The sequence below is a fragment of the Rhinatrema bivittatum genome, chromosome 1 (genome assembly GCF_901001135.1).
Source record: "Rhinatrema bivittatum chromosome 1, aRhiBiv1.1, whole genome shotgun sequence".
Classification (NCBI taxonomy): domain Eukaryota; kingdom Metazoa; phylum Chordata; class Amphibia; order Gymnophiona; family Rhinatrematidae; genus Rhinatrema; species Rhinatrema bivittatum.
Window position 1 is genome coordinate 680,044,551 of NC_042615.1, and position 12,106 is coordinate 680,056,656.

Below are 12,106 nucleotides of genomic sequence, written 5' to 3' on the forward strand. Positions count from 1 at the left end.
TTACAAGGTACTTTGTTCCTAATTTTAAGGCAAAGAATACCATGGTCAGCGGTATAACCTTGCTATGTATGATAACTTTGTGGGAATTTGTCTGACTCAGCATGTAAGAAAGGATTAATGCTTTACCTGGTAAAAATCCCATCCACCACACCAATAGCAGCTTCCTCCGCAGGGACATATGAGCCCATCTGTGCCATGACAGTGATCAATGCAACTTGTTTGATGTAGGAGCTTTTCCCACCCATGTTTGGACCAGTAATTATCATGATCCTCTCCTTGTCCCCCTGGAACAGTAGAATAATCACGTAAGAGGACCATCCTCTCTTAACAGCATTAGTCAAACAATGCATTTTTTGATTTAAGAAACCTTCTAAGGAAGATCATTTCTGCTATGACAGAATCACAAAGAAGTGAGGACATGAGAAATAGTTATTGCTACTAAAACAAGTATCTTCTATCATAAAAAAAAACAAACAAAAACCCAAAAACAAATTCCTGAAGATTTCAAGTTTCACATCAACAACAACAGTAACCACCACCCCCAACCCCCTTGGTCTTGGAAACTTCTGTGATTGTTGCCATTAAAAAAGAAATTATACCTGTGGTAAGAGAAATCCCAGACACCAGAGCCCTGAGCAGGTCCGTTATGATGCTGGACAAGAAACTTTAGCATAAGCCTTGCCACTGAGTCACTGCCGAAGCTTTAGATGGTGACAGAAGGCAGAGAGGGCAATTTTGAAAAGGTATATACCCAGGTGGAACAGTCTGCATAAAAGAATGCACAGGTTCCACAGCACAGGTAACTTTCGGCACATTAAACACAGGCGTCCCTGGGAGTGGATGCTTAGGTTGCCAAGTGCACGAAAAGCAGGTGCAGAGCCCTTAGATGATTTTCATGCACTTACTTTTCAGCTGCCAAAGCTTCAAAAAGAAGAAACTGTTGTTTCCCTTTGAAAATGTGCAGAAAGGACACACATTAAAAGTACCAGCATAGTTTGCCACTTCACCAGGTGCTTGAAAGTTGCCCTCTGAAAGCTTTGCGCTCCTTTATTAGTTTCCACTCAATGGCAAAACTTTTCAGAAGTGTAAAACATAAAATAAAATTTTGCCAGACCTCAAAGCTCTCCAGAAATGTTACCTCTTCATCTCAAGCTATCTTCTGCCGGTGTACAGGAGGTCAGTGATTTAATGAACACCTTCTACCAAAACGGCTTAACAGAGGCCTGCTTCCACAGCCCCTTCAGCAGTTGTCGGAAGCAGCTGACTAAATATTTTGCACATGACGAGGAGTGAGGTAGATTTTCTGGGGAACACATGCAGATGATTTGTTCATATTGGCCCATAATTAGGTCGAGTCAGGGGTGTGAGAGCTTGGGTTACATTTATTTTGTCCCATTTCCTTTTATGTTAAAAACTCTACTGATATTTATTTATTTATTTATTTATTTATTTAAAATCTTTTCTAAACTGTCGTTTAGTAGAATACCGTCACAACGGTTCAAACCTTAAACATACACAGTCGAGGGTGATAAAATGGGAATGTGCAAATTCTGCAAAAGATAAATCTTATTATTCCAGTCTTATTTTCTGCCACCAGTAATTTATGCCTTGCATTTATTTTAGTCTTTTGACTCCTCTTGACATTTTTTTAATGATTTGCTTTCTCAATGAAGTTTGAAGGGCCATGGTATGACACACCATAATCAATCCTGGAAAGTAATTCTGGCTCCATACCAGAGCCACAAGGCTCAGTTAACAGAAAATCAAACACATTATGTGGCCCTGTCTTTTTTGGCAAAAAAAAAGTTTCCCTGTTTTGTCACTTCCGGAAAACAACCTGGTCCACTAAAACTGAGCAAGCCATTTTTTTTTTACATTCATGGCCCATAAACCATTATGGGAAAACAGCTTCTCAGGGACAGCTAATATATTCCAAACTCTGCCTCAAAAAAAGCTGAAGCTCCCAGTTGCAGCAAAGCTGTGTAAGCTATTACTTGTGTTCATGATCCACAGCAATTACTGCAAAACATCCTCCCAGAAGCACAGAATTGACGTGTCACAAACGTACTCTCAAGGCTGTGCTCAGACCCAAAAAACAAACATACATTCCTGCGAACGTAACCCTCCTTGTACGGGCACATAAAATGTGAAAGGGTCCGGTGCCTTTTTGAAGACACTGTTCTGGTCTTGTGATAAGGTTCACTAAATTATTTTATTTTATTTTAAGAATTTACAAAAGAATCATTTATCATAAAGATTATTAGTCAAGCAGATGGTGTAGTGGACCCAAGCACGGAGGCAAAGGGTAAACCTAAGAAACAATATGTTGGGTCAGACCAGGGTCCATCAAGCCCAGCATCTGTCTCTGACAGTGGCCAATCCAGGTTGCAAGTACCTGGCAGATCCCATAAAGCAGATCTATTTCTTATAACTCACTTTCAGGGCTAGCAATAGCTTTCTTTAGTCTAATTAGCTAATAACTTGTTATGGACTTTCCTCCAGGAAATTCTCCAAACCTCTCTTAAAATCCACTATGTCAGGTGCTTGACCATGCCCTCTGGCAATCAATTCCACAGCTTGAGTGTGCACTAAGCGAAAAGTACTTATATGATTTGTTTTAAATCTGCTGATTGTTAGTTTCATGAAGTATTCTTTTTTGAAAGGGTAATTAATCATCCTTTATCCATTCTACTCCACTCATGATTTTATAAATTTCTGTTATGTCTACTCTTAGCTATCTCCTTTCCAAGCTGAAAAGCCCTAGCCTCTCATACAACAGCTGTTCCATCCCCTTTATCATTTGTTGAGATGAGGTGACCATAACTGCAGACAATACTCAAGGTATGGTCACACCATGGCTCAAGACAGAGGCAATATATTTTCTGCTTTATTCTCTATTCCTTCTCTGATCATTCCAGGGTTGAAGCCTTGACAATTGGTGCTACTGCTCACAAGTTTCAAATTTGTGCTCATTCAACCTCTTTTTGTGTTTGTTTTCAATATATGCACACATTGGAGGTTGCAGGATATAAATACTTTTAAATAAATAAATAAAATACTTTTCTGTGTTATTACAGTCAGGAAGAATTTGCATATGCACCAAGGATGTAAGGACATGGATCTCCTGTGTAGCTCAGATCATCACTTAGCTGTGAGTGTACCAGCACTTTTAATTAAATTAGATGGTCTAAAAGCCTAAAAAGAATTAAACATGCTTTGAAATGGATATAGTAAGAGCACGAGGATGGTGTAGCATTGGTGGCAATGTAGGATTCTTCCTGTAATTTGTTTTGTGTTTTTAGATCCATTCCATAGGACTGCAACCCAGCCCTTCCCTGCTTAATCTCACCCAGCAACAAACTGGTCACCTATTGATATTTAAACTTCCCAAAGCAACTCTAAGAATTTCAACCTACATGTTGGACAACTATTTGTTATCCAGGCTTGAGGTAAATAAATATGCTTTGTTATACTCTCCACTTCAGATATATTTTTAAAAAAAGATGACTGAATTATGAATGTATGCGAAAGATGCGAGCATGGATAGCAGCCAGGGTTAAAGCCTTGATGAATTGCACTACTCTGCTAATTCACTACTTGTGAATTGCACTACTTGTGCTAATTCAACCCCTTTTTGTGTTCAGATCATTCCTAACATTCTAGTTATTATCTGACAGCCGCCGCAAACCAAGTTGAGGATTTCAACATATTGTCCATAAGGATTCTAAGGTCCTTTTCCAGAGTGGTGACTCCCAATATGGAACCCAGCATTATGCTCCTGTAGTTGGAATTATTTTTCCCTATGTGCATCATTTTGCATTTATCCATATAACATTTCATCTACCATTCAGTTACCTAGTCTTCTAAGCTCACAAGGTTCCTCTGCAGTACCTCGCAATCCACTGCTGTTTTAACATCTTTGAATAATTGTTGGTCATCTGCAAATATGATCACTTTGTCATTTCCCTTTTCTGGATTATTTATGAATATGTTAAATAGCACAGGTCCTGGTACTGATCGTTGTTGTACTCCATGAATGACCTCTCTCCATTTGGAAAACTGACCTTATGTGTCTCATCTTTGACAGGCCACGCCACTGAAAATATAAACTAAGTTTCTCCAGCTCGTCTAGTTAGCCAAATAAACCTATCCAGTTAACTAGCTGAGTTACACAGCAGATGAATATGGCGCCATGTTTACAATTAACAGCACTTGGGTCACCTGCATCAACTGGCAGTTACAAGGAGGCTAAGGTAATCTGCACAGAGCAACAATTACAACCCTAAAAGCAGAGGGTACAGCTAAATTGGGTTTCCAAGAGGTCACAGTATCATGCACAAAGCAACCATATTTAACATCAAATCACTGAATATGGGGAGGCCAGATGTTTTAGGACAACAGCCTCACAAATTCTGGTGGATGTGTGGATTGCAGCGGAGCTTGGTGGTGGAACGCTGAAGAGGGCCTGGGTTTTGGATTAAGAATTGGTCTTGTAATGGAACTTAGATTGTGCGATTGCTTAAAATCATTCAGAAGCTTGCTAAAAACTCTTCCTGGTTAGGGAAGCTTACTTCTGATTGGGGTTAGCTTTTAGCTTTCTTATCATCACAGGTTCCTGCAATAAGCTATTTTTATTTTGTTATTGTCTAGCGTGTTTTATTTAATTTTATGAATGTTTTTTCTGTACGTCATCTACGCCTTTCCTATGTTAGGCGACTAATAAATGTAAGAATCAAAGAGGAAGACAATAGAGGTCAGCAGTGCAACAGAGTATGGACATGGGGCAGATATGGGAGAGAACCAGAAAAAAGGAATCTAGCCTGGATGGACCAAGTGATGTTTATCTGCCATTATGTAAACTATTGTCTGGTTGAAAGGAAATACGGTAGTTCACTGAGACAAACCTTCAAAAACAAAACAATTACATCACAATTAAAGCAAGATCTAGTACTTTCACAGTCAAGTTACAGGGAACATGTGATTTATTCTCATGCTGTACATCTGGGCAAAGCATAAAAGCTGGCTTGCTTCTATCTTTAGCAGACGGAACAGAACTGTTTTCATGTATCGCTGTAGAAGAAATTTACAATATTCCTCAAATCCATTTTAAATCTATTTTTCTGAATGCTCCCCATACAAAGATATACAATGCATGTTCTTCACCATAGCAACACTTCCGAATCAACACCTACACTAATGACAATATATAAAGGAAGCTGATGTTTTGAAGTAGGCTCTTAGTATATTCTTCAGTTTGTATAAATCATTTTCTTTCAGGGGAAAAAATTCAAGGTGACAATTCATTTGCATGTTATTCAGAGACAGGATTTCCTGTAGCTATGAGAGAGAGAATATTAGGCCTTCAGAGCAACAATTACCGGAATACATACATTTAAACATAAAAACACAGGGCCAGCCTGGTAGCTCAATGGTAATGTTGCACACTGGGTTCAATTTCTGGGTCAGATTTTCTACAAGTCATCTGAAACTAGAAAAGCTGTGGAGGCAGAGTTCACATTCTGGCAGGTGTGGGAGTCCCAGTAATCACACGATGGTGACACATGGTGGCCAGATTTAAGGGTCATAATCACAAACTGCTGAAAGGAGCCCAGATATCTGGCCCCCGGTCAAGGATTGTCACTGCAATGATTAGGGTAAGTGAATTGAAAAGGGATATAAAACAGTGAAAAAATCCACAGATAGTAATGAATGGAATGTAAAGAGTAGTTAGAGGCTTCAGGCTTTTCTCAGCTCCAAAGTAGTGCTCCTTTCTAATATGTAACTTTGGAAACTGTATAATTACCGTACCTTGTTCCTGCATAATTGACTACCTATCACAGAATCAACATACCTGAAGCTTTCCCACCTCCTTATTCAATCTTTTCAAGATAGCTGCCTGCAGACTGCCTTCAGACATCTATTTCTGCTCCTGTTCCATGCCCTCTCCTTGTAAACAGCCTACAGGGATCAGGAGGGGGTGAGTAAGGCTGAGGCTGCAGCAGATAAAAGAAGAGGCACTTTGCTCACTAATCCAGTCCTTTTCCTTATGTTGTTTTGCCAACCTCCCTTCTGCTGTCCTGAAGTGAACAGGGGAGTGGTGAAGTTTGATTGGCCAGAGAAAGTGGTCAGAATTTTTGATCCCTCAAAAATCTCTTAAATCAAATCAAAGATTATTTCATATAATTCCTGGATGGAGTGATGTCCCTTTAGAATAACTTCATCTTTATACAATGGTTCTTGCACCAGAGGTCAGGAACAGACCTAGAAGGCAAGGAAGGCCGGGTGACCACAAGGCTAGGTGAGGCTGAGGTCAGAAAGCTCGGTTGCCACGAAGCCAAACAAGGATAGGCCTGAGAAGGCTGTAAAGCAAGAGTGCCTAGAGCAGGGTGTCAAAGGAGCCTCAATGCAGAAGCATTAAGGCAAGGAACAGACAGACTGGAGTCTAGGTGTGATGCAGGCAGGAAGGAAGAGCTTGGCCATCCTGTAGAGTATGCTCACTGGGGTCCCCTGGTGAAGGGGAGGCTGCACAGTAGCTGGAACCATAACAAAAGGAAGAATCCTGACCCCTGTTTGGTGCATATCATATTTCATTGTCCACCTTCATTTGTAATAAGATATATCTCCCATCATGATCACAATAAGATGAAAGGATCTCACAATGAAAAGCTTTAGCAAGAAGGATTCCACACCCATGTATGTATTACTCTAAAAACATGCATCTCAAAAGGCATGTGGGAAATGTTGTGAGTACAGCAGATGCTCATAACGATTTTTAAGATGCGCCTTGTGAACAAACACTATAAACGCTTGAAGAGGTAGAACGTTCTGAAAAAGCTGTTTTCGTTTCTGGGGAGTTTCAAGCCTTTTATATTTAAAGATATAATTTTAACAGGAGCCATTGCTCTTGGCCAAAGACTCCATCATTGTCCCTGTAATAGAAATTCTGTCTTTCTAGATGCACCCTCTCAGATTTTTCTCTATAATCCCACAATTTACCCTCCCCTCATCCCTCCTCCCCTTGTTCATCCTTTTTCCTATCCCCTCTCCTATCCAACCCCATTCTTCTCATAGATCTGTCTAACCTCCCACACAGATCCACACGTGAGAGAAGAGACATCTCTCCAAGAATCCCATCCCACCCTCTGTATCATAACATGGGAACCACATCTGTATCATACAAAATTACATGAAGATTCAGCTATTCCCAGTTTTAAAGCCCAAACTTCCATAATGCAACGCTTATTAAACATTGAGAAAAAAATCAACACTAAATGGCAGCAAAACACATTGCCTCCCATGTACTGAGAGAACTACCCAGGAAGTCCAAACAGCATTTCTCGCCAGTTGGCCATCTGAAAAGAGCCTCACTGAGTTTAAGCAATCAGGTAGGAACATCTTTAGAAGAGGAGGAACCCCCAGAGTGCCATTGAAGGCATTTGACACCTTTTTCAACTCTCTGCCACTTCAGCATATCCTCATTCGCTGCTGAGATAGATGGAGTAGCTAAACTGGAACTGCTAGTCACCATGATCCCTGTTACACCCAAGATGTTTTTGGCTTCCCCTGCAGATTTTACACATGAATAAATACCATTTATAGAAAACATCAGGCCAAATGGGTAAAGCCATCTGTTTGTTAGCTGTTTCTGCTGGAGCACGTAAGTGATTGGGGACAAATCAGCAAAAACTGATACGTTGTGACCCTTCCATGAAAACTGTGTTGTTTGCTGGGCTGTCTTCAAAACTTTCTCTTTCACCGCAAATTTATGAAAACATATCACAATATCATGTGGTCTGTTAGTAACCTGCGGACCCAAAGCATGATAATCACATTCAAGCTTTTTGAGCTCTGCCTCAGAGCCAGTATTGGTTATGTCCCCTAAAGTCAAGTGTCCTGCTAATGTCCATGGCCACCTGAAGAGGGTCGGCAAAATTGGGAGGGTCTCTGGCACCCCCATTAAATCTGAGATTAGTTCTATGGGAGATTCTCAAGGTCTTGATATTATTTAGCAAAGCCACCTGCTCCTTACTCAGATCTTGCTGTGCACGTCAGCCATGATACTTTCTCTGCATGACCATCCAGCTGCCTTTCAGACTTCTCCATACGCCTCCCAATCTCATCCATCAACTCTTTCAATTTCGTCACTGTGCCAAGAATTTTGGCCTTGTTCACCTTCATATCTTTATGGAGTTCACACAATCAATTTTGAAATTCTGCTTCAGCTGGCATATCATTGTTTTCTAAGACTGTGAAATACATGGTGTCACTCAGCCCTACTTCCAGGGAACTGTGGCCTTTCCCTTGAGCCATCAGTCTTCTCAGTCAGCTCTGATGCTGATTTAGCATATGAAAAATGCTTAAAATCCACAAGTTTTTCTTGGTTCACATCACAAACGACTGCACCAGCCGAACCAAACCACTACTTTGTTGAAAAATTATGGATGGTAAGTTAAATGGGTGATTGAGTGCTGTTGGGTGGAGAGCTCTCAGATCAAACTGTTATCAGCTGGATGATGTCATTGCCCCCCCTATCAATCATTCCCCCCCCCAAGCACTGCCTTATTCTAAGGTTCTTCACTGTAAAACTGCATATTCAGATGGTAATTTGTGACATAGTACATAAAAAAGTTGGCAAACATATAAATTACACCAATTTTCAAAGTGAACTTACATACAAATGTTCACTTTAAAACTTATTTCACCAAATCTACCTGTACAAGTTACACCTGCTAAATCATTTGAACACATTTTTCATTACATTTACAGGCATATGTTTTAAAATCCAAAAGAGTGTGCACAAATCCAAAACCCTCCTCAACTCCATCCCTGGGAAAGCCTCCACTCATTACAAGAAAATGTACACACAAATAGACCGCATATTTATTTATGCATTTAAAATACTTATATGTCACTACTTCTTAACATTTCTATGGTGCTACATGACATACGCAGCACTGTATAAAAATACAAAAAGACAGTCCCTGCTCAATAGAGCTTAAAATCTAATAAGACAAACATATAACCCAAGAGACTTGGTTAAAAGAAAAGAAAGTTAGTCAAGACTAAAAGCAGACAATCAGGCATAAGATTTATAAGTGGTTTCAAAAAGATGGATCTTTAGATAGGATTTATTTTATTTATTTATTTAAAGTATTTTCTATACCGTCGCTAAGTTATATACCATCGCAACGGTTTACATGTAGGCAGATCAAATAATGTAGGAGTAAGCATACTATAGTACATTCTAACGGGTGCCAAGAAGTTTCGGTTACATTAAATCATAAAAAGACTCACAATTGTTTAGTGATGTAGATCCTGGCCAAGTGTACCTGTAAGGTACTTTTACAGGTAAAAATCACATTCTCTGTGTATTACTGTTACGTTAGTTGTGTAATAAAATTTGTTAAAATCTTATAATGCACATTTTGAGAATGGTGCTGTGTGCTGGTGCTCTTCTGTTTATTCCTGTATATTTTCTATTCTCTGGTCTCTTTATTAAAGGCTTGTTTAAAAAGCCATGTCTTTAAACTTTTCTTAAATGTTTTGAGGTCTCTTTGTAATCTGGTCTCTAGAGGCATTGTGTTCCAAAGTGTGGGGCCTGCTAAAGATAACGCCCTTTCTCTTACCTGGGTTAGCTTAGCTGTCTTGACTGAGGGAATGGTTAAGAGAGCTTTGTTTGCTGATCGAAGGTTCCTGTGTAGGACGTGTACCCGTAGTGCAGTGTTTAGCCAGCCCACTTTTTCATCATGTATTAGTTTATGTATGGTGCATAGTGCTTTGTATTTTATTCTTTGTTCTATGTGTAGCCAGTGAAGTTCGGCCAGAGTTTCAGTTATATGGTCTCTTCTTTTTCCAGTAAGTATTCTAGCTGCTGTGTTTTGTAGAATTTAAAGTGGTCTTAATGTTGTATTTGGGAGTCCTAGTAAAAGTGCATTACAGTAATCAGTGCTGGAGAAAACTAGTGCCTGAAGCACTGTTCTGAAATCTGAAGGTATTAGTAGTGGTTTAAGTTTTCTGAGGATCATGAGTTTAGCATAGCCCTCTTTTACTTTTAGCGATATGTGTTGTTTTAGATTGATTTCAGGGTCCAAGGTTCCGTACTTTTTCAGCTAGTTCTATTTTCTGGTTGTTTTTGAGTATTATTGGGGTTTGAATGATTTCGATATTTTTTCTTTCTAAGTGTAGAAATTCCATTTTTTTCAATATTAATCACGAGTTCCATTCGGTTTAAACAGTTGTTTTATAATGTCTAGGTACATGTTAGCTAGGTTTAATGTTTTCTCTATTGTGTCATCGATTGGTAGAATTAGTTGAATATCGTCTGCATAAATGTAATGTATGATTCCTAATCCTGCTAGTAGATTGCATACTGGTAGCATGTATATGTTAAAAAGGGTTGCGGACAAGGCTGATCCCTGTGGTATTCCCGTTTCAAAATTGAATTTATCTGATAGTGCATTGCTGATCTGAACTTGAAAAAACCTGTTGTTTAGATATGAACTGAACCAGTTTATTGTTTTGTTTTGTAATCCAATTTCTTCTAGTCTTTTTAGTAATATTTTATGGTTTACTTTGTCAAAGGCTGCTGATAAGTCTAGCATTATTAGAATGTAATGTTTTCCGCTATCAAAACCTCTTAGAATGTTATCTGTTAGTGAGAGGATTAGTGTCTCGGTGCTGTAGTGTTTGCGAAATCCATGTTGTGACGGATATAGTATGTTATTGTTATCAAGGTGTTCTGCTAGTTGTTTCTGTACAGTTTTTTTTCTATTAATTTGGCAATTAAGGGAAGATTTGAGACTGGGCGGTAGTTGTTCAGGATCAGGGGGGGGTCGCTGTTTTTTTTCTTTATGATTGGTTTTATAATTGCCCCTTTTAGTATATCTGGTATTGTTCCTTCTTCTAGGGATAGTTTTATGATCTTAGCTAATGTTGGGGAGACTGTGTTGGCTGCTTTTTTTTTATGTCAAATGTTGGTATTGCATTGATTTTGTGTGGAGCCGGGTTCAGGTTTTTAGTATGGATTCATGTCAGGAGAGGGAGCATGACGTACCAGTTCAGGAAGACTATTCCAAGCACACGACACAGCCAGGTGGAAAGCATGGAGTCTGGAATTGGTAGTAGTGGAAAAGGGCACGGATAAGAGTGACTTATCACTCTTATCCGTGCACGGATAAGAGTGACTTATCCAATGAGTGGAGTGCACAAGGAGGGGTGTAGAGAGAGATAAGAAAGGAGAGGTAGTGAGGTGCTGCAGAGTGAACGCATTTGTAGGTGACAAAGAGGAGCTTGAACTGTATGCAGGAGCGGACAGGGAGTCAATGCAGTGACTTCAGAAGAGGGGTTATGTGAGCATAGCGACTTTGGTGAAGGATAAGTCGTGCAGCTGAATTTAGGACAGATTGCAGTTTAGAGAGATGATTTGCCAGGAGACCTGTGAGAAGCAGGCTGCAATAGTCTAAGTGGGAGGGGATGAAGAGTGGATAAGGGTTCTGGTAGTGTGTTCAGAAAGGAAAGGATGGATTTTGGCAATGTTATAAAGAAAGAAAAGACATGTTTTAGCAGTGTTTTAGATATGCGTAGAGAAGGAGAGAGAGGAGTTGGAAGAGGACTCCAAAGTTACGAGCTGATGGGACAGGGATGATGACCATTTTATCCACAGAAACATAGAAAGTAGGAAGAGGGAATGTGAGCTTGGGGAGGAAAGATAAGGGGCTCCGTCTTGTCCATGTTGAGTGTCAGTTGGTGGTGGGCATCCAGGCAGCAATGTCAGACAGACAGGCCGAGATCTGGGATTGGATTTCTGGTGTACATAGGTAGATCTGGGAGTCATCAGCATAAAAATGGTATTGAAAGCCATGAGAGGAAATCAGTATATAGTGAGAAGAGGGCACAGGACAGAGCCCTGAGGCACACCAATTGATAGTAGAATGGCAGTAGAGGAGGAACCACCAGAGGAAACACTAAAAGTGTGATGGGAAAGGTAAGAAGAGAACCAAGACAGGACAGAATCCGAAATCCAAGCGAGGACAGAATATCAAGGAGTAGGTGGTGATCAACAGTGTCAAAAGCAGCAGACAGGTCAAGGAGGATAAAGATAAACTCA

The 12,106-nt window shown here is 39.9% G+C and overlaps 1 protein-coding gene across 4 annotated transcripts in view; it reads right to left on the reverse strand.

The window, feature by feature from the left end:
- The window catches only part of MSH3 (mutS homolog 3), a 597,715-nt gene that overhangs the window by 142,640 nt on the left and 442,969 nt on the right, over positions 1 to 12,106 (reverse strand). For 3 of the 4 annotated variants that reach the window (XR_003852288.1, XM_029574170.1, XM_029574160.1), the window contains one exon: positions 127 to 284. The exons of the other annotated variant lie outside the window; for it this stretch is intronic. Coding sequence is in view for 2 of the 3 variants with exons in the window: in XM_029574170.1 (XP_029430030.1) it covers positions 127 to 284 (158 nt within the window). In the remaining variant the exon portion in view is untranslated. The remainder of the gene's footprint in view (positions 1 to 126; positions 285 to 12,106) is intronic. 4 annotated transcript variants of the gene reach the window in all.